At 44.3% G+C, this 23,654-nt stretch overlaps 1 protein-coding gene across 2 annotated transcripts in view; it reads right to left on the bottom strand.

Moving 5' to 3' along the window:
* Positions 1 to 19,401, bottom strand: part of Stac (SH3 and cysteine rich domain) — a 153,606-nt gene extending 134,205 nt beyond the window's left edge. The window contains exon 1 of one of the 2 annotated variants that reach the window (XM_045136795.1): positions 19,272 to 19,401. In XM_045136795.1, the coding sequence (XP_044992730.1) occupies positions 19,272 to 19,388 (117 nt within the window). In that variant the 5' untranslated portion in view covers positions 19,389 to 19,401. The remainder of the gene's footprint in view (positions 1 to 19,271) is intronic. The other variant, XM_045136796.1, reaches the window with a different exon arrangement.
* Positions 19,402 to 23,654: the final 4,253 nt, after the last annotated feature.

The raw sequence follows: 23,654 nt of genomic DNA, 5'->3' as shown, positions 1-23,654 counted from the left end.
GAGGAGTGCCTCCCTGGGAAGGAACTAGACATGCCTACTGCCTTGGAAGCTCCTCTCATGCAAGCTCTTTGCTCTTTCTTCCCCTTCCTTCTCTGTAATGGTTTAAGCCTGGTTTCTTCACCTCCCTGGTGGCCAGTGACCTCCAGCTTTTCCTTCAATATTCCAATCTTCATCTCAACTCTTATCCTCACTTTTAAAATCTGAACCTCTCTCCCTCCATGCTCGGCATCTTACCAGACTTCTTCCACCTTCTTGCCTGTCTCCTCCCGATTATAGTGATTTCACTTTTGTGGCATCATCCATCCCATCTCCTTCCAGTTTACCATGAATGCTACCTGTATACATTTGCACAACAGTTCTTGGCTCTCAAAAGGTTGATGGATGTATTGCTTTTGATTCTCCTATTGGCCCGCGAGGGTCATCTTGGAGTCCCTTTTCTCCTTTACTCATGTTCATAGCAAGCCTTTTTGATTTTACTTCAAAATACATCCTAAGGTCAATTACTTCTTAAGTTTTCCACTACTAATATGTGGTTTAGAACACCAGTCTCCCCATTCTAGATAACTTTAGTTTTTCTAAGTACTCTTTTGCTTTCCCTTTCTCAGTGTCCCACAGTGCCCTAGTAGACAGTATGACCACAACTTCTGTGAAACGTGAGTCACATACTGTCCATATTCACTCCTCCCTGGCTTTCTATCAAACTTAAGGCCAGATGTATCTCCTCAGCATGGCCAGTGAGGTCCATAGGATCTAACCAACTCTGCCCATTGCAGGGGCGGGGAAGATAGCTCAGTGGGTGAAGTGGTTGCCCTGTGACCATGAGGACCTTAGTTCCCTCCTCAAAACCTACATTAAAAAAAAAAAAAAACACAACTAGGAGTGATGGTGCATTCTTATAATCCAACCACAGGCAAGGAAGAGAGAAGCAGATTCCTGGGCCTCTCTGGCCGGCCACTTTAGCCTACTTGGAGAGTCCCAGGACAGTTAGAAACCCTGTCCCATAAAAAATGGTGGAAGGTGTTCCTGAGGACAACCTCCGAGGTTGTTTGCTCTCATCCACACATGCACACACACGTTCATGCACACATATGCCTGCACACACTCACAGACATGCATGCACATGCACACATTTTCTTCAGTGATGATATTCTTCCATGCGTTAGATTCTATTCATGTGCCTTCATCAAGCATTTGGAACGCAGCTAGCATCACCCAGGAGTTGAGCATGAAATTTTTTTTTTTAATTTTGAGCATGAAATTTTAATCAAGTTCAATATCAAGGTAACCATCCAGCTGTGATTGATGTCTACCACAGCAACCACTGAGCTCTAGCCTCTCGACAGGAGTAGTTTCTGACTCATTGCTGATCACTTCTCTTCTTGTTCACAGAGCAAAAAGTGCCTGAGATTTCTCATTACTCTTTGACAATGCAAGATTTTTTTCCCTCTTGGACATTTCCTCAGGCTGTCCTACCTTCCCTTCTGACCAGAAATCTTCACATGACTCTTGACCTCTCACTCCATACTGGTTTCTGAGTCAAAAGTGACTTCGACATAGAATCCTCTCCTGGCCACTGCTGTAGTCCATTGGGACATCTACAACAAGAATACCACCAAGTGGTGGCTTAAACAGCAGGTCATTATGTCTCATAGTTCTGGAGCCTGGAAGTCTGCAATGTGAAGTCAGAATGTCCACCTCCTTAGGGAGGTGCCTAAGGGGGGCTCTTCTCACGATTCAGACAGCTGCTTACTGGTTCTGTGCTCACACAAAGGAGAGCTGAGCAAGGAAGCAAGCTCTGCACCCTCATGAGAACATCACCCTGTTACAGGGTGAGGTTTTTCAGAATATGAATTTGGAGGTGGGGGGCATGTGTTCAGTTCATAGCCCTGTGAACTCTGGGCAGGATAACTCCTTGGTCCTCCTTCCTTACCACATAGATCCATTCCTGACTGGAATAATGTTCTTCACTATTGCCTTGTTGAATGTCTGTCATCTCTACTCTCCCCAGGCATCCAGAAATAAAGTGAGTGGGAAACTGGCTGAGGAAGGCTTGGCTTTCTCAAGAATCAATACAAAGGGGGTTGAGAGGATTAGCAAGAGAATAATTACAGCCATGGGAAAGTAGAATCTGAGGAGCTAGAATGGGAAAGTGTCGGTGAAGAGGGTACTTGATAGTTAATCAACTCTGTGCTCTGGTGGGGTGCAGAATCCCTGGAATAGGGGTGTGCTAAAGGGAAAGATGTTCACATGAGCAAAGTTCAAGGCAAGTTCAGAGCAGTGCAAGCCACTGTGGAAGACAAGGCCATTGGAGGAGAAATGTTTAAGGACTTGGAAATCCGGGTATTGGGCAAGGTAAAGGGAGAAGTTGCAGTATGAACTTGAACGCAGGTGAGTCTGGCTCTCCCACAAGGAGAATGGGGGCTACTTAGTGTTAGGAAATGGCTGCTGAAGACAGCAGTGGGCGGAAGAGCCTGAGAGGTATAGATTTTTGCAGCTGTAAGCTTTGGTGGAGTGAACAGTCAAGCTAAGTCCCCAACTAGTCCCCTCCAGGTCTGGAGGAAGAGAAGAACTATCACTTGAAGGCTCCACAGGGCAAGGACTAGATGCCTAAGCAAGGACAGAAGGACACATCAGAGCGAAAGCTGGCGATGGCTCAGTTGATGCTGAGTGTGAAGTCCAGAGGACAGAGGTACCAACTTCCCGGGATGGCTAGGTAAAGCGCCAATTATCAGAAGCGCTGACCTCCATGGAGACGGAACTGAGAGAGAGAGAAAAAAGCCCTGAAGTTGTGTACTACGTTGGAGATTGGATATCCCTTGGAGAAAGAAAGCAACAGGATTTTTTTCCCAGGATCCCAGAATCATCTTGTTTTGATGAAATGGAGAGTGCTGTGATGGGGGAGGAAGGGGATGTGGGGTCTTATTAAGGGCACCGACAACTTGATATCTCTTTTGTTCCCCTGAAGCCACTTTGGAGGAAAATAAAACATTGGTATTTATAGATAATCTGGATGCCCCAGGCCCCTCTTCATTCATCTTTGTTTTATGTCCTCAATCCCTCATTCTGTGGCCACCCTGGTCTGAGGAGACATTACAGACAGGTCGCATGTGTCAGTCTTGTTTTCAGATATATACAACACCTTCCAGGAGGCCTAGACCTCCTACTTCCTGTTCCCTACTGCCGAACAGACCCTCTAAGCTCGGGCGTCCTCCCAGTGGTCCCGGATGACCTCCAGTTTTCCTGCTTGGTTGACATTAAGGTTGATGATTATCTATGGATGAGCATGCAAGCTTAGGAGCATACATGCACTGAAGTGACATTAAATGGAGACTAATGATTTAAGTTGAGCATAGATTGAATTTAAAATATAAGCCTTGGGGCTGGGGAGATGGCTCAGTGATTAAAGGTGCTTGCTTGCAAAACCTGCCAGTCTGGGTTGAATTCCCAAGTACCCATGTAAAGCCAGATGCACAAAGTGGTGCATGTGTCTGGTGTGCCCATTCTTTCTCTCAACTAAATAAATAAAAATATATATTTTAAAATAAAATACGGAGCAGCTGGCTCAAAAGGCAGTAGATATACTGGTGCTCAGAAAAGCGATACCCAGATCTGATTTGGATTTGCGAATTATCATCTGAACGAAATCCCAAGGACAGGTAAGGAATGATAACCTTACAAAGACACAGAGGGTCCATGGAGTGCTGGGGAAGATGAACATATGAAAGTTGGGCAGAGAAGGAAGGGGCAGGCATTAGGATTGGTAAGGGTAACAGGAGGGGACCAAGAAAGTAAGAGCTCTGAGAAGCAGCACGTCTTTTCTCTCAGCAAGATAGAGATCTGAGCTCTGGTGTTGAATGTTCCTTGTGCTAGATCCATATCTGAGGGTCCAGTTTATATGAAAATAGAGAGCTACAAAAGGGTTGTTTCCAGGATGGAAGCCCACAGGGTTCCTGCTGGACCTAAGGTGAGATAAGATTGGAGGAGGAGCCTCTGGCTGTCCTATAAGCTTATCCAGAGACACAGCAAATATTCAAATGAAATGGAAAAATTTCTGGCAAATGTTTTTAAACAAATTAGACTAACCCTGATGGATCAAAAGGAACAGAATAAAACGTGAAATTAAAAAAAAATCATATATTGCTAGGTGCAGATATTATTGGCAGCATTTTACCTCCTGAACATTCAAAGAGGAGATTAATTCTACATTGTATAAACCATTCCATAGGAAAAAAAACAAACCAAAGCCATGCATGGATATCTTCCCAAATCAGATTTTAAGTTTGGCATATCCTTAAAAATGAAAGCTGTCCAAGAGCACAAAGCAACATATAGCATCATCTCTCATATGTGTGTAGATGCAGAAGTAATAACACACTGGCAAACACTCACCAGAAATTTATTAAAAGAAAATCCCCATGGCCAAGTAGAACTTGTGCCAAGAATGCAAGAAGAGTTTAATATTAGGTTATCTATAAATATAGCCCATCAGATAAAGAGGCCAAAGGGCACAAAACAATCCCATGATGACTTCAATCTCTGTCAGAGCATTTTGACACAATTCCATATCCAGTCCTGACAGAAATTCTCAGTAGGCCAGGCATGTTACCCACCTTGAACACAAGGATTGTCATGGTTCAACTGTGAGCATAATGGGGAGGAGGGTGTTTGTCTAAGAGGGACCCTATGGAATGACTGAGTTGGAAATGGATTTTTCTTAACGGTGAGCTTGTGATGCACCATATGGGTTTCTCGGCTGAGTTCCTCATGGAAATGTCTCTAGAGCCGGTGGGGCTAGCAGGAGGGTTAATACCCATCCCTCAGCACCAGCTACACAGCACTGGAAAACCTCAGTGGCGCTGAAAGTAGGTCAACATGAGCCTAATGCCTCCAGCAATGCTCTCCATAAACTACACAGTTTGCAGTATTTTGTTACAGAACCTGAACAGATACGCAGGAAGCAGTTAATGGGTAATTGGACAGAAAATATTTAAACAAAGTCCCCAAATACTTTTGGGGAAGAATGAAAACATTTAAAAAACAAATAACTATGTTCTATGGTGAAAAAACCTCATTATTGCAAAAGTTTCACTAAGATGATCTTACATGTTTGATGCCAAATATGTTCAAAATATTGTTCATTAATTGTTTTAATTTAAAATTACTTTAATTAATACATAAAACATAGAAGTTGTATATATTGATGAGATACCATGTGATGTAATATTTCATACATGTATTCATTATGTAATGTTTAAATGAGCCCTCACAGTTGGATAGGAATAGCAATTACTGATGAGCCGGGCATGATGGTGCACGCCTTTAGTCCTTGCACTTGGGAGGCAGAGGGAGGAGGAAAGCCATGACTTTGAGGCTGCCCTGAGATTACATAGTGAATTCCAGGCCAGCCTGAGCTAGAGCAGGAGAGCAGAGATAGGGAATCACCTGGTCTCATGAGAAGGACAGCAACCTCTGAGAACAGTAAGAGACCCTGGCTCAAATAAGAAAATTATAAGAGCAATGGAGTAAGACACTTGATGTTCCATTCCAGTCACCCCAGGCCGGTGTACCCTGCTTCAAATGGGTTTGTGGGTACATTCATGTACCCACACACCACACTATAACGCACACAATCAAAAAACAACAACAACAAAAAGCCCCGGTGAACACAGTAGGGTTAGTACGGGTGTCTTTGTATTGCACAGGTTAAAACAGCTACAAGAAAGAAGTTAGATTATTTTTCCATAAAGAATATTTTAACCAAAATGTTACTTTTGGACTGAGAAATGATAGTTCTGTGGTACAGCATTTGCTTAGCATACTCAAGGTTTGGTGCTCAACCCTCAACACCACAAAATATTGTTTTTATTACTTGATAGAGAAAGAAAAAGGCAAGGCTAATGGAGATAAATTACTCAACCTCTGAAGAGAGAACTCGTATTAACAATGATCAAAGTCTATTCTAAAGTGACAATAATTAAAATGTGAGAGTAGTGTCAACATACGTTATAATACCAAGTGCAAAAATGCATTCAAAACTCACTGGAATGTAACAGAAGATTCTAAAACAGACTCTAGAACATTTTACCATTTATTATATAATAAATGTAGCATTTCCTATGAGGGAAAAAGAATAAATTATTCAGCGAATGATTTTAAAGTGATGATTAATCATTTTTGAAAATTAGATTTCTTTTGTATTGCACAATGACATAAATTCCAGGTAGTTAATAATGTGTTATTAATAAAAATTATAGGTTTGGGGTTTAGATTAGTATTTTTCTGTTCTCAGGCTGGGGAAAATTTTTCAAAATATAAATAAAAGGAAGAAAGCATTCTGAAAACAGTTGAGATACTGAATACCATGAGAAATTTATGTTTAAATGTAATAAAATTGAAAAATTTTAACATGGGAAAATGTTTGCAATGCAAACGAAAGACCATTGTTTTAATACAGACAAAGAAGTTAAATTTAGAAAAGAGCAGCAGGAAATGGACAGACACTGTCAAAAGAGACAAGAACATGAATTAATCATTCATAAAAGGGAAAAGGACAAGCAACAAAATAGCGTGAAAAGTGAGTTTCCTTGGTGAATAAATATAATTTAAACAATAAAACCCAATACTTTTTTGTCCTTACATTTTTGATCTTTCCTCTCTCCTTTCTACTTTTCCTTTTCCTCTTCTTTCCTTATCAGTGTTTTTTTTTTTTTTCTCCTTTATTTGAGGTAGAATCTGCTATGTAGGCCGGGCTGGTGTCAAACAGTGCAATACTCCTTCCCCAGCCTCCTGAGTGCTGGGTTTGAAGGTGTGCACCACCACATCTGACTAAATTTTCTGATTTAAAGAGGTATGATATGACAACTCACGAACAATATCAACAATGCAACAAAGAAATAGATAAAGATCTCTAATACACTGCTCTGCACATGGAAGGATACAAACAATGACCAAATGACAGAGAAACAGAAGTTGAAGCCTTAATGAGATACCTCTTTAATCCTATTAAGATCAACAACAGCTGGGCGTGGTGGCGCATGCCTTTAATCCAGCAGAGGTAGGAGGATTGCCATGAGTTCGAGGCCACCTTGAGGACTACATAGTGAATTCCAGGTCAGCCTAGACCAGAGTGAGCCAGAGTGAGACCCTACCTTGAAAAAAAAAAGATCAACAACAACAATGAGAAAATGTCAGGTGTTGGCAAAGCTGTAAGCAAACTGGAGCCTGTGTGCATTGCTGAGGAGGAGAAATGAAAATGGTGGAGAAAAGAGCAACAATTCCTCAAGCAACCAACATGGTATTACCATATGATCCACTGATTTCGCTTCTGGTATATAAGCAAAAGAAATGAAGGGAAGGATTCAAACAGATATTTGTGTACCATCTTCAGAGCAGCATTATTCACCATGGCCAAAGCAAACATCTACTGATAGATGAATGGATATGTATTTCCACAACAGATGAGTGGATGTATATGCACATGATAAAACACGTATAGAATAGCATATTGCATATACTTGTGACAGACTTTGAACAGACATACAATAGAATATTTTTATACATAAGGTAGAATATGTATATACACATGATAGACTACTGTTCAACCCTAAACAGAAGGGAATTTTGACATGTGGCACAACATGGAACAACCATGGTGACAAGTAAAATAAGTCAGTCACAAAGGACAGTTTTTTTTTTTTTTTTTTTACTGAGAATAGTCAAATTTATAGAATTGTGGTCAGAGGCACTTGGGTAAGTAAAGATAGGGAAACCAGTGTTGGCTAAGTACAGAATTAAAAAAAAAATGTTTCATTGTATTTAGCGAATGTATATGTATGTGGTAGAGAGAGAGAGAGAGATACATCAGGGCTTCTCACACTGCAAATGAACTCCAGATGCATGTGTTACTTTGTGCATCTGGCTTTACATGGGAACTGGGAAATTGAACTTGGGCTGGCATGCTTTGCAAGTGCCATTAACCACTGAGCCATCTCTTCTGACCTTGTGTACAGGGTTTTATTGGGGATGGAATGTTCTGGAGATGCATGAGTGGTGATGGTTGCCCATTAATGTGAAAATATATAACACCATCAACTTACACTTACAATTATTAAAATGGTAGGTTTTACATTCTGTGCCTTTTGCCACAGCAAAACCAAATCTAGGTTGTTGGATTTTAATGACTTTAATTGGAGGGGAATCTGAAAAAGAGAGGAAGATGTAGGAACAACCTTCTTAGCACTCAGGTTGATGATAAATATTAGCTTGGAATTAAGGTGAGCGAAATTAATAAGTGAAAATATCTCTCTCCGAATTTCTTCTAATCACAGATCAGCCTTCACATAGATTTGAGGTTGAAATTTATATCACAATGGTTGGGCTAGGAATTCCCAAACTAGAAAATTAAATTAACAAGTTTATTTCTCAGCCAATGATGGCCTGGGGACTTGGCAAAGACACACATACATGCTGGAGTGAGACATATTAACGGAAGACTGAATTTTATATTGTAAACATTGAATAGGACATGAATAAATGAATATTCATGGGCAAAACATGAATATAATATTACATGTGCATTCACTCCAAATAGGCTTACAGCCTCAATGCGATCCCAGTCAAAATCATAGCAGATGGTTTTGTAGAAACTGATCAGGTGATTCTAAAATGTATGGAACAAGGCAACAAGCCAAAAATCACACACACCAAAGTCAGCTTGACAAAGGAGACCAAATGCCACAGGGCTCAGCGCACCAGATATGAAGCTGTTATTTTAAACAAAGCCATTGCGCTTAAGGCATTGTAGCACTGGTGAAGGATCCACAAAGACAATGACCTTTATATAGTCGCATTGATGAAGACAGAGGTGATAGGTCAGAGCCAAACCTTGACCTTGACCTCACATCATACCAAAGCAGCGTTCTCGAATGGATGAATGGGAGATTTATCTGTGGAAGTTACACTGGTTACACTTCTAAGACACAGTCTTGGAGAATGCCTTTATGACTGATGAAGGCGGAGATTTTGTAAGCAGGACACACAAAGCCCTCCCATGAAGGAAGAAATCAATGAATTGAACCACATGAAATTAAGAATTTCTGTTAATGTAATCCGGGTGTGGTGGCTCATACCTTTAATCCCAGCACTGGCGAGGCTGAGATAGGCAGATCACTGTGTGAGGCCAGTTTGAGCTGCAGAGTGAATTCCAGGTCAACCTGGGCTAAAATGAGACCCTGCTTCAAACTAACCAACAAACATAAAACAATAACAACAACAACAACAAGGAATTTCCATTAATCCAAAAAAAGAAAAGTCTTTTTCTTTTCAGCGTATGAGAAAATACATACATGACACCTGGTTTCTCATATACAGAATATGTAAAGATCTCCAACAAAACAGGAAGAATATATGCACAGTAGAAAAGTAAACCAAAGGTCTGAGCAACTATTTAACAAATAAATGTCAACCAATAGATGAGAACCTGGTAATCTCACGAGTCGCTGAGGACATTCAAGTTCAAATCATGTTGCGATCTTCATAAGCATCTGTGATGCAGTTAAAACGACATAGGCAGATGACAGAAAGTGCAGGAAGCACAAGGAACAGATCAAATATTGCTGTGAGGGACATGAGCTGGGGTAGCTACATGGGGAAGGTGACAGCATCTATACATGTAAACGGACGCACCATGACCGTCAGGGTCATTTCTAGATATTCGCCTAACAGAAGTGTTCCATGTGTGTCACAAACGATATGTACAAGAATGGCCAGAGCTGTACTTTCTTGCAGCCCCACCAAAGAAATAACCCAATTGTCCATCATGAGTCAGGCTGGTGAACAAGTTGCATTGTACTTGTACAATATGGAAAGTGAAAAAAAAAAAAAAAAGAAGAAGGGGTTGTGGGCTGGAGAGATGGCTTAGCAGTTAAGCGCTTGCCTGTGAAGCTTAAGGACCCCCGTTCGAGGTTTGATTCCTCAGGACCTATGTAAGCCAGATGCACAAGGTGGCGCACGCATCTGGAGTTCGTTTGCAGTGGCTGGAGGCCCTGGCGTGCTCATTCTCTCTCTCTGCCTCATTGTCGCTGTGTATGTTGCTCTCAAATAAATAAATAAAAATAAACAAAAGTATATTTAAAAATATGGTTGGGTGTGGTGGCATAATCTCACGTCAAGTGGAAGGATAAGTATCCAGGGATGAAATGGTACATTCTTGTTCTCTGTTTATTTATTGGTTTAGTATTTATTTGTGTGGGTGTGTCAGGGTCTCTTGCCATTGCAAACAAGCGCCCATCCAGCTTCAAGTGGGTGAATGAATAATTGAACCAGGGCTGGCAGGTCTTGCAAGAAAGCTCCTTTAGCCACTGATTCATCTCTTCAGCTCCCCAAATGGTGTATTCTGATGACTTCATTTGTCAAAGGATCAAAATCAAGCAAAAGTAACAACTTATGGAAATGAGTACGTTGCAGACCTTTGGGGAGGAAGTGACTCGAAGGAGGCACAATGGAGATGCTGGGGATGACAGTGTCATTCTAGTTTGTGATTTATGTGGTGGCTACAATTACCCAAAAGTAAACGGTTTTTTTTTTTTTTTTTTTGGAAAATTCATTAAGCTGTAATCTTAGGTTCACTGTTTATTGGGATGTTATGTTTGAGTGAAAAGTTTGCTGATAAAGAATGATAGAAGTTTTCTTGAGATCCTTGGGATCATGATAACAAAATATCTTAGAATTGCTTAGACCCAGATCTGGTAATTTTCCATGAATCTAATCAGAAATAGATGTAATGCTTATGCATCAGGATACACATTTTAACATTTCTCATGTGTATGAAAACTGGGAAAGAACATACATGTAACATTAGAAGGGATGATGAAAAGCAAATTAGTGGAACAATGAAATGAAACTGATGCCACTGACCACGTAGAGGATGGGGAAAAGTGTCTGAGAAGCATTAGAGGGGAGAAAAGACATAATGTGCACTTAGAAAAACTGCATTCCAATTTTAGTCTCATTGAGTATCTGCATAAGAAAGGAAGTAGTGCATTTGAAAGAAATATAGCAACTTAATTTTTAAGGGTCCTTATCTTCCAGGGTGAGGCATGGGAATTATTTTTGTATTTCTGTTTTTCAGTTGTCTGCATGAGGCACTTTTCTTTTTTTAAATTTCAAGTGCCTGGAAATAACTGAAATAAGAATATAGCCAGGCCCATAAATCTAGCTGCTTCCGAGTAATGCTTAAACTGATTTGGCAGTATGATGACAATAAACAAGTCACCACTGCCAAAGCCATTTCTTTGGAGGAAAGTGTAAGTAAGTGGGAAGGGAAGACAAAGATGGTGACTAGGAAGAGCTCTTTCAGGTTTCTTGGCTAGAACAAAAAGATAGGAAGACATGAAATCTTCTCTAGGATATCCCATAGTCCTTAGAGTCTAAAACAGAAAAATACCAGTGCCTATGAATTCAGAGATTTCAACTTAGGATGTCCAGCCTAGCCTGCTTGTCCCTGTTGATTTTAATGCACTTTGTTTTTTTTTTTTTTCCCTTCAGTGGAAGTTAAACTGTTTATCAATCATAACTTTATTGGTATGTGTGGGAAATGCTGAGCACAAGGCAGACACTGAATAAACCATCCTCACTGACAAAGAGAGAACCTCTCTTGAGAATTTCAGGGTATGTCACATGGGTGGAGACTCTTTGCTCTCAGGTTATGGGGGGGTCTTTGATCAGACAGAACTGTTCAGGAATGGGGTGTGGCATAGATGGCTTACACCACACTTTCAAAGACTATGCTGTGCATTGGAGGATACTGGTGATGTAACAGCTGAACTGAAATCTTGCCTCAGTCAATAATATAACTTAAAGTCCAAGGAGAGAGAGAGGGAAAAAAAAAAACCCAGTTATATTATTGGAAAAGCCAGTTGTGGTTATTGCAATGATTCCAAATAATGGTGATGATGACATTTGGAGTTGGCTAGTGATAAAGTCCCCCAATTTGAAACAAGAAGAGAAAATCAACAGTAGTTTGCACTTATAGGGTTAACAACATATTAAGTGTTTCATACTTTTGGAGGTTTGACATAAAATATCAATTGGGAATTCCTCACTCCAGAGGTGGGACGCTCAAGCTTGGGGACACTGGGCCACTCGCCCAGAGTCACAGCAATGACAGTTGGTGTGCAGGTGTGGCATCTTCTCTATTTGTTCTCAAAGCCTATTGCGCATCTGCAGCATTAGAATGGGGCCTCAGGTCACAGCAGTGGTGGCAAAAGGCATCCGCATCAAAGCTTCACATGTAGTTTGATGTGGCCCTCGGGATATGGGTTGAATTTGCCTGCATGGTGTGGCCCATGGGCTGCGGGTTGGATGAGCCTGCTTGAGACTCCCCACAAATTTCCTTTGCTGTCACTAAGTAGGAGAAAACACACTCATTGAGCAAGACAGTGAAAGATGAACCATTCCTTTGGCCCACTGAAAGCTCTTCCCAGCACTCCAAATAAACTAGTTATGGTCTTTCTGTAACAGCGAGTGGAAAAACAGAGGAGAAGGGTATGGTACATTAGTGGCTTTCAAACTTTTTCAACTTAACTAATGAAGGGGAAAAAGCACAAGTCCCTTAAACTTCATGAACTGCATGAGGCTACCAAAACTGGTTCTAAGGAAATCATCCTGGGAGCCAAAGTCCAAGGCCAAGACAGGGCTATTAATCCAGAGCCTTGATTGTACCTACCTGTGACCCCTCAGATAAGTCACTGCCCTTCTTTGGAACCTCATCAGAGAAAGAGAGAGAGCAAGAGAGAGAGAGAGAGAGAGAGAGAGAGAGAGAGAGAGAGAGAGAGAGAGGGTACATATCCTTTATATGTTTAATATAAGCCATAAATATATTCCCCAGACAACATGCACATACCTGCACACCCATAGCTTTGAATACTGGTTCTATTTACTTACAGAGTCTTTAAAGATCTTTCATTGTTGACCACTGGAGAATAAGCTGACCTTTGATGAAAAACACCTCACTTGCCATATGTACTAATGGAATGACAGGTTTACCCAGAGATCCCCCTATCTTTTAGGGTTGCAACTTGAAATAGTTGCAGGTAAAGTGATTTGGTAGCTGGAACTGGCTTTATTTTTAATTTTTTAAAAATTTATTTGAGATAGAGAGAGAGAGAAAGAAACAGAGAGAGAGAGAGAGAGGCACATAGAGAATGGGCATATCAAGGCCTCCAGCCATTGTAAACAAACTCCAGATGCAGGCGCCACCTTGTGCATCTGACTTACATGGGTCCTGGGGAATTGAACCTAGGTCCTTTGGCTTTGCAGGCAAGTGCCTTAACTGCTAAGCCATTTCTTCAGCCCTGGAACTGGCTTTTAAAACAAATTTTAGAAATGATTTTAATGATGCAGCCTGTGGGCTGGGGAGATAGCTCAGTGGGCAAACGTGCTTGCTGTGTAAGCAGGATGGTTAAGATTCCTGGAACCCAGGCAAGCCAGATGCACTAGTGCCTGGGAAGCAGAGACAGGAGTCGCCTCGGAAGCTCACGGGCAAGCTGGTCAGACATACACAGCAGCGAACAACAAGAGACTCTGACTCGAGGAAGATGGAGGGTGCGGATAGACACCTCAGGTTGTCCTCTGGCCACACATGTACACACACCCGCGTACACACATTAACAAATGATCCAATGTGGGGAGAAGAAGTGTAAGAGATGGAATGATAAATAGGAAGTTGGATGATTCAGATTCGATGAGGAGTCTTTACACTATCAGTCTTCTTCTGTGCAGACTGGAATTTTCCATACCGAACTAGATGAATACAAGCAAATAATATGCAATTTAAGTAACACCTGGTGTTGCAGTCAGGTTCTCATTGCTGGCAGAAATCACCCGACCAAGAGCAGCTTGTGGGAAAAAGAAAGGTCTATTTTGGCTTACAGACTCGAGGGGATGCTCCATGATGGCAGTGGACGACAATGGCATGAGCCGAGGGTGGACATCACCTCCTGGCCAACATCAGGTGGACAAGAGGGACAGAAGAGCATGCCAAACACTGGCAAAGGGAAACTGGCTATAATACCCATAAGCCCAGATCCAGCAATACACTGCCTCTGGAAGGATTCAGTTCCCAAATTGCCATCAACAGGGGACCTAGCATTCAGAATACCTAAGTTTATGGGGGACACCTGAGCCGGACCACCACACCTGGAATAGATGATCTCCAAAGTCACCCACTTTAATACTCCATGATTTTAGCTTTCTGCAAAGAAAATGGATTTCTGGAGATATTTTATGCACCCGTTTTATGTCTGGAGATGTTTGTGTATTTTACATACTCTGACACTTCATGTGCATTTTTGCATCTGGGGCTGTTTTGTAGACTCTCTGGACCATCTTCCAGGTGGTTCTATGATACCCCATTTAGTGGCTTCCATAAATATACTTTGGAGAGAAACAATAGCACAAGAGGCTGAGTCGAGCCAGTCATTATTCACTTCACATGATAACCTGATTTGGTTTATTTAATTGTTCGCTTATTTTTGCAGGACTCCAAATGGAATCTTGGGTCCTGACATATATACTGAGCTATGCTGACAGCTCTTGAATTATTATTATTATTTTTTAATTTTTTATTTATTTATTTGAGAGTGACAGACACAGAGAGAAAGACAGATAGAGGGAGAGAGAGAGAATGGGCGCGCCAGGGCTTCCAGCCTCTGCAAACGAACTCCAGACGCGTGCGCCCCCTTGTGCATCTGGCTAACGTGGGACCTGGGGAACCGAGCCTCGAACCGGGGTCCTTAGGCTTCACAGGCAAGCGCTTAACCGCTAAGCCATCTCTCCAGCCCATCTTGAATTATTTTTAAGATTTCCTTTTTGATTTGAGTGTGAGTGTGTGGTGTGTATGGGGGTACACATGTGAGTGCAAGCATAGGTGTGTTCCTGCATATGGAAGCTGGAGGTTGACGCTAGGTGTCTATAGCTTTCGATCTTCTTTTATTTATTTATTTTAATATTTGGGTAGTGGGGAAACAAATCCAGGATGGCAGACTTTTCAAGCAAGCACCTTTAACCACTGAGCCATTTCCCTAGTCCTCTAATAATTTTCATTATGACATTTTCCACACAATTTTTGTTTCCCCCTCAACTCCCCTTCCCCACCTTATAATTTCCCTCCTTATTCCTTTTGACAAAGGCTTCTGTAGAACCGACAGCTCACCAATTTGACCAAATTGGCGAGCCACCGAGCCCTAGGGATTCCTCCATTTCTGCCTCCTGAGCACGGGATTACAGGTATGCACGATGCCTGGAATTTCACAAAGGAACTGGGGATATGAACTTGGGTCTTCATGCTTGTGTGGCAAGCACTTTTCCAGGAGTCATCTCCTCAGCCCCGTTTCTTAAGATTTCTTAAGAAAGCACAACCAAGCCAGGTGTGGTGGCTCACGCCTTTGATCCCAGCACTTGGGAGGCAGAGGTAGGCAGATCGCTGTGAGTTTGAGGCGGCCCCGAGACTACATAGTTGATAGTCTGGTCTAGAGTGAGACCCTACCTTGTAAAACAAACAAATAACAAATCAAGGCACAACCAGGTGGGTGCATGCCTATAATCCCAGCTAAAGAAAAAAAAAAAAAACATGTTGGAGGAAGAGGGAGGGGACAACACTAATAATACTAATGCTGCAAAACTTTCTTGGTGGTGTCTTAACCCCCCAGGAGAACAGGGGGAACGAGCTGATGTAAACAGTGCACATATGAGAGGCGGGTGCAAGAAGGTCTTGAGAATGGTCATTATGAGGGTTCTGCTCTCTCTGGTGTCAATCCACCAGCTACATGACCTTGGTAGGTCACCAGACCTTTCTGAGCAACCATGGCCCTAGCTATAAAACGGATCTTGTGCCAGAATCTTCTACTTGGAATTTGAAGGTTGTACCAGACATAGAGGAAACATCTAGTGGACACTGCTGGCCTCTCCACTAAATCAACATGAAAAAGAACAGGAATATGTTAAGATAGTGATCAAAATACTGTCTGGGATTATGAGCCAATGAGTGATTTTTCTTTATTTTTTTCCCCCTGAACTTTTCAAATCTCTACAGAGCATTTGTTATTCTAATAATTATAAAATAAATATATGTTTTTTTCTCTCTCTCTTTCTCTGTTTTCTTCATGTAGAGTCTCACTCTTGCCCAGACTGACCTGGAATTTGGTCTGCAGTGCAAGGCTGCCCTTGAATTCATGGTGATCCTCCCGAGTGCTGGTATTAAAGGCAAACACGTGGCTTTCTCTCTCTTTGTTTTTGTTTATTTGAGACAGGGTGTCTTGCTATAGCTATAGCCCAGGCTGGTCTTGAACTCACAGCAACCTTTTTGCCTTATCCTTATATGTAGTGGAATTATAGATGTGTGCCACTGTAGTTGGCTAAGAAATACTTCTTAAAAAGTAACTTCAAACACCTTTCTTGGGAAGGCTTAATGCCCACAGGGACCTGCATCATGCTTCTTCCGAATGGCATTTAAGAAATTATGAATGTTAAGCTGGGTATGGTGCACATGCCTTTAGTCCCAGCACTTTGGAGGCAGAGGTAGGTGAATCGCTGTGAGTTCAATGCCATCTTAAGGCTACATAATTTCAAGTCAGTCCGGGCTAGAGTGAGACCTCGAAAAACAAAACAAAACAAAAAAACAAACACAAAATGTTGTTAACTGACATCTCATGATTGTATTACATTTATGGAGTATAATGTAGTGTTTGTTTGTTTTTTTTTTTTCTCCAGGTAGGGTCTCACTCTAGCCCAGGCTGACCTGGAATTCACTCTGTATTCTCAGGGTGGCCTTGAACTCACGGCGATCCTCCTACCTCTGCCTCCCGAGCGCTGGGATTAAAGGCATGTGCCACCACGCCCAGCTAATGTAGTGTTTTTTTTTTTTTTTGACACAGGGATCTAATGTGGAATGATTCAATGACGCTAATTCACATATCCATCACTGCTGCACTCGACCGTCTCTGTGGTGATATGTTTGAAGGGTACTTTATTGCCTTCTTTGATGTACACATTTTGAGCAACGAGGCTGCTTCATGGGAGGGTCAGGGAGAGAGGTCAGCCCTGCCTTGTTCACGGTGCCCCATCCCACTCTCGCCTCTTCAGGCTGGGGTGGGGGGCCTCGGGCAAGCCCAATGAGCTTCACAGTGGCTGCCCCTGCCTCTGCAGGGGGGCACCCTTCTCCTCTGCTGTTCCATGCCATCTGTGCCCCTCACCATACAGTCCTCCACACCAGCGGCTGAGAGGCATGGAGACTCTGGGGGCAGCCATGGATGGAATATCAAGAACCAATCTCATGCAGGGCCCACTATGATGTGTTCCTCTTCCTGGGTTCACAGGCCTCTCCAGAGCTCATCTTCAGTGGCTAGGATGCCAGTGCCATGGCAGCGTGGGGAGGGATGTCTGGACACACATCAGGTGTGCAGATCCCTGTGAGGAACAGGGAGTCATACCAATGTGAAACCATAAGCCACTTAAATTGGCGGATAATTAAGGGCATTGCATAGGAGGCTTTTGCCTTGCCAAATCATTTACATTAGGACGTCTATAAATAGCAAGCCCACACTGTGTGTGTGAACTGCGCTGCCATTTAGGCAAAATGCTAAGACCTTTCCAGAGCACACACCTACTGTGGAGCTGCAGGCCCAGCTCGAAGTTAGAAAGCCAGCTCCTCTCTACAGAGTTCTAGATCGCGTCTGAAATGGTCACGGGGTGGCGGGGGGGGGGGGGTCCATGACGCCTCTGGGAGTGAGGGTCAGGTGTCCACAAGCATGAGATGCCCCTTAAGAGGTAGGAGAGAGGTCGGTGGCGTGTGTGCGCGCCGGGGAGCCTGCTTTGGAGTGGCTCATCCAGTGTGGTGCGTTCTACCTCCTTATCTCAGGAAGGGAAAGCTTCATAAGCCTTACCCGGTACCAGCATGGAAACGCGGTGATCTCCCCTCTACCTCCCCCATGCGCCTGCCCTCCTTTCCAAATGAATTTCTGAGGAGTTGACACACATGCCCAGATCAGATAAGCCAGGGATTAGTTTGGGAGGGAGCTAAATTGTCTGTTTCGGGTTACCATCTTTGACAGGGAAGAAGTTTTCTGTCTTAGGTTACCATCTTTGATGGGGGAACTGGACACTGGACGATGTACAGGGAGAACCGGGTCGAACCCCAGCACCTGGTGGGCTCTGATTTTTGATGCAGCCAACTTATCTTATTTTATTTATTTATTTTTAGTGGCATTCGTGCTTCTGCATTACAGAGCCAAGGGTCCCACCTGTGCTTGCCCCATCCCACCTGCATTCCCCTCTCCTTTGCTGCCCAGGGATTGCTCTCGGCTTCCTAAATAGCGTCGGTGCTCACAAATACATCTGCGCAAAGAAGGGGGAGCCCTGCGCTTCGAAGCGTCCATGTAGCTGTAACTCCATCCTACGAGCGAGATCCCCTCCCAGCTGAGGTGCCATTTGGCCTTGCTGCTGCTGCTGGCAGCCACCCCTTGGACTTGATCCTCTTCCAGCATTTTCAAGCATGTGCCTGGAGCCCACGCAACTTTCAGAGGAAGTGTAATAGTGACAGGAGACGGGCTGCTGCGGGGTGGCTTTGTGTATATGTGTTACTGTGACTCTTAAAAAAAAAAAAGACAAGTGGAAGTTCTTAGGAGTAGCAACTTTCAGAAGAGGTACATTAAGTTTCTTGCGATCACAATATTTCTCTTTGCCTAGTCCTTCTGTCTCCCCCTCTCTCTTTCTTCCTTCTTTCCTTCCTTCCTTTTTCTTTCTTTCTTTTTTTTTTAAACTCTTGATATCTGAAGATAGGGACAAACCTTAATCAAAGGGACCCTGAGACCCTTGGATGAAGCACATTTTGATAGCCCAGTGCCTTCGCTTTCGGGTAGGTGCCTAGCCTGTCTGCAACCTTCAACCTCTAAAAGCCACTGGGTACCCATCCAGCGCCGGAGAAACAAGCAGGTTCAGAAGCCAGAAAAATCCAAGTCCCCTTTGAGTCCTCCCCAGGAAGCCATCCCTCAGCTGGGGTCAGGGCAGTAAGAGCTGGGAGTATAATGCTGGTCCTGCTACTGGGAGACGTGGTCCCGCGCCCTCAGCAGCGGGTCCAGCTGGACAATCCTGATCTAAGGAAGGGCCCATCCCTGAGCTCTGGCTCATGCCAGCTCTCTCAGTGCCAGGGCAGAGGAGGAAAGGGTAGTCCAGAGACCGAGTGTTAGTGTTTTCTGCGGCAGGTGCGCGGTAGGTACCTTGGATTCCAGGCTGCTGGTGGACGCTGGAGAGGGTGGCTGCTGGGTGCCCGCCGCTTCCTCCTCGGGCAGCCGGTCCCCGCCGCCGTCCTCGCGGGCGCCTCTCGGAGGGATCATCGCTGGCCCGCGGGAACCGTGTTGGGTTCCGCGGGGGAACCGCAGGCTCGTAGAACGCTTCGGGGCGCGCGCAGCCAGAGCGCTCGCTCAGCTCCGGGTCCCAGGGATGCCCATCCCTCCACGCCCGCCGGGTGACGGGCGTGCGCCCTCGGGTGTGTGAGTGTGGTGTGTGTGTGTGTGTGTGTGTGTGTGTGTGTGTGTGTGTGCGTGAGTGTGGGAGGGAAGCCTCTCGCCCTGCTGGGTCCTGCCCACCTCTCCAAGGGCCTCCGCCGCCACTCCCCGCCGCTGCGCCCGAGGCCACCTCGCCGGCGACCGATCGCGAGTGGAGTCGTGACTGCCACCCACCGCAGCGGGCGGGTGGGCCTTGGCCGGCCCCGCCGAGGAGGAAGAGGAGGTGGCGGCTGCTTGGGGCGGGGCTGCTGCGCGGCCGCAGCGCCAGGGACCTGGGGCGGGAGGGGGGCCGCGCCCACCCCTGGGCTGTGCCAGGGACCCGCGGGCGCACCAGCAGCCAGGGATGCGCTAGATGAGGGGATGGACAAATTAATAATAATAATGATAATCATCATCATCATCATCATCATCATCATCAAAGCAACGAATAGGAAACGAACAGAAATGAACGACTGGGCCACGAGGGACCACCTGCAGCAGCCTCTTCTTCAAGGCTGGCCCCAGGAGTGACAGAGATTGCGAGGGGGAGTGGCGCGGGGGTGGGGGGACTCTTAGCTAAGCTATTTATAGGGCTCGGTGACAGCAGGGACCAGAGCTGGGAATCCCCCGACCCACGGGGCACTACGGTTCCCAGCATTCCTCTCTGACGTAAAGCAGGTGCTTGTGTTGTGGACACCTGGACTCGAACGTCTCCCCTGCACTTCGCCAGTTCCAGATGAGGAAACGCGAGTGTCTAGGCATTTTTACTTTAAGTCACCCAAGGATTTAGAACCATTCAAGCTTTCGGATCCACTCACTTAAGGTGTTTGCCTGAATAGCCACTCACTTTTAAGACCTTGTCTGGATAATTAAGGAAAAGAGAGAGAGAGGTCTAGGAAAGACACCCCATGTCAACCTATGGCCTCCACGTGCACATCCACACACAAATGCAAAAGCATACACAGATGCAAAAAGGAAAAAAAAGAAAGTTTAAAAAACTAAGGAAGGAGCTTTGCATGATAGAGGCACTCCATTCTTCTCCACTCCCAAGAGAAGCTAGACTTTTCTGTGCACAGATGCGTGCGCTGCGCAAGGTCTCTCACCTGGACTCAGCGTTGGCCGGCTAGGGTAGCCTCGCTGGCCAGCCTCCCTTCAGGATCACCTGTCACCCTCTCCAGAGGGCTGGGGTTGCAAGCTAGAGAGGCATTTATTCACATGGGCGTTATGGCTCCAAACTCGGGTCCTTACACTTGCAGGGCAAGTTCTGTACCCACGGAGCCATCCCTCCAGTCTCTTTTCCTTTTGAAATTAGTTTCATTTATTTATTATTTTTAGTGAGAGACAGACAGAGGGAGAGAGAGAATTGGGACGCCATGGGCTCAGCCACTGCAGTGGAACTCCGGACGCTTGTGCCACCTGGTGAGCATGTGTGACCTTGCCCTTGCCTCACCTTTAGGCATCTGCCTTACGTGGGATCTGGAGAGTAGAACCTGGGCCCTTAGGCTTTACAGGCAAGCCCCTTAACCGCTAAACCATCTCTCCAGCCTGAATCAGTTTTCTTAAAAAAAAAAAATTGTATTTAGTTACTTGAGAGAGAGAGAGAGAGATTGAGAATGAGTGTGCCAGAGCCTTCAGCCACTGCAAAAAAAAAAAAAAAATCTTCAAACTCATGTGCCACCTTATACATCTGGCTTAACTGGGCACTGAAGAATTGAACCTGGATACTTTGGCTATTCAGGCAAACACCTTAACCTCTAAACCCTCTCTCCTGGCCCTAGTTTTATTTTTTATTTTCTTTGAGGTAGGGTCTCACTGTAACTCAGGCTGACCTGGAATTCACTATGTAGGGTGGCCTCGAGCTCACAGTTGATTCTCCTACCTCTGCCTCCCAAGTACTGGAGTTAAAGGCATGTGCCACCATGTCTGGCTTTTTAAAAAAAATTTAGTCAGTATGCAAAGCAATGGGATTCATTGTGACATTTTCATTCACACACACACACACACACATATATATATGATAAACAAAAATATATATATATGATAAAATATAGATCACACTTACATATACTTATGCATATACACCATACTTGATTCTCATACTCCATATCCATTGCCCTCCTCATCCTCTTCTAAAATTACATATTTTAGAATCTGAGGCAGGAGGATTGCCCAGAGTCCCAGACCAGTCTGTGCTGCAGAATGATACTGGGTCTAAAATTTGAAAAAAAAAAAAAAAGCCCAACGGACTCATGGATGTGCCCTTGGCCAGTGGTCTGAATTTGGAAATGCTGTTGCTGCCATCTTGAAATTCTTTTCCCTCCCTATTTTTATAATGAAATTCTTAAAAAAATTTCAACAACTGGCTGCATTTTCATTTTGCATGGACCTTGCCAAATCCCGTATCTGGTCCTGTATGCTCGCCAGAGCTCCTGTCCTTTGGAAAGAACTCACTACTCTTTCCATCCCAGACGCGAGCGGGAAGCTGCTGTGCTAAGGGGCGGCCTCTCGTCAGGCTCTCAGCATGCTTTGGTTCCCTCGAGACTCTCAGCTTGCCTCTGGCCTGGCCAGATGGGCTAACCCCAAAGGCATCGGCTTTTCCTCCTCAAAATGCAAGTCCTGATCGCTGAGTAGAGACAAAGTTCTATAACCCTAGTCACTGAGGTCACAGCAGCAGCCAGCAGCGCTCAGGGACATGGGGGAAGAGCCAACGAAGCTTCACCCAGGTCTTCTCTCTGCCCGATGGTCAAGAGAAGCTGTTCCTATGGGGAGAAAAGAAGGCTCTAGGACTGTTGTCCTGGATATGAAGTGTGGTGGGAGAGATGGATTGATCAAATCACACACCCACATCCACACACCCACACCCACGCGCACACACACACACACACACACACACACACTTTAAAGAAATGGCATCAGAGAGAAGTGCAAGGCGCTGACAAGTGTGTGCTGATGCACGACATAGACAGATAGAGGGCCAGTGAGGGATTTTCTGGAGAAATAACACTCCCACGGGCTTCAGGCAAACCACCTTAGGAAAAGAGCACATCATGGCTTAAGACAAAAAATTCACTCACTTTTAGGTCCCCCCCCCCCCCAAAATTAATGATGCCTTGCATAGCACTTCCGTGCACTACGAGAGTTGGTCAGTAGGAAGGAGGGTTCTAGTTCAGTTCCAACTTGATTTCTCTATGCCCTGCAATCCACAAGTGTGGAGTTTTCAGCAAGAGGGTCTCGCTTTTCAGTTTGAGTTGGGGCCAGAAGTGTGGTAGATGCCACAGTGTGATCAGGAGTGTGCTGGAGCCAGGTTCACCGAAGGCAATCGTGTAATTTTCAGAAAATTCCAAGAAGTGTTTCAGATGGTCATTAGTGGTACAACATTATGCAAAGTTACTATTAAAGCTAATAAATATTCAAAACTCACAAATACATGCTACTCCTCATTTTAGTAAGTCCTCTACTCTCGTTAGTAATAGTGTTAGCCAATAGTCTACATTTAAGTATTGCCTTTTAAAAGAAAATATTGGGAGCTGGGAGTTAACCCAAAGATATTTGTGCATATTAGGCACATACTCTACCAGTGAGCTATGCAAAAGCCCCACCTCCAAATTTTTGTTATGGTTTTCTTTTCTCTTTCTTTCTTTTTTTCCTGAAGTAGGGTTTCACTGTAGCCCAGGCTCACCTGGAATTCACTAGGTAGTCTCAGGGTTGCCTCGAACTCACGGCGATCCTCCTACCTCTACCTCCTGAGTGCTGGTATTAAAGGCATGCACCACCATGCCTGGCTGGGTTTTCTTTTAAAAAATATTTTTATTTATTTATTTGAGAGAGAAGGAAAGATGCAAGGAGGTGGGAGGAGAGACAGAATGGGTGTGCCAGGACACCCAGCCACTGCAAACAAATTTCAGACATGTGCGCCACCTTGTGCATCTGGCTTAGGTGGGTCCTGTGGAATAGAACCTGGTGCCTTTGGCTTTGCAAGCAAGCAACTTAATTACTAAGCCATCTCTCTAGCCCTTGTTATGATTTTCTTTTGAGTTGAGTTCACACCCATTGACCGGGAAGACCTCAAATTCCTGAACTAAATGATGCCCCTGCCTCAGCTCTGTGAGCACCTAG

The sequence above is a fragment of the Jaculus jaculus genome, chromosome 17 (genome assembly GCF_020740685.1).
Source record: "Jaculus jaculus isolate mJacJac1 chromosome 17, mJacJac1.mat.Y.cur, whole genome shotgun sequence".
NCBI lineage: Eukaryota > Metazoa > Chordata > Mammalia > Rodentia > Dipodidae > Jaculus > Jaculus jaculus.
The sequence above is the reverse complement of the archived record's forward strand: the minus strand, read 5'-3'. Positions and strand labels throughout refer to the sequence as shown.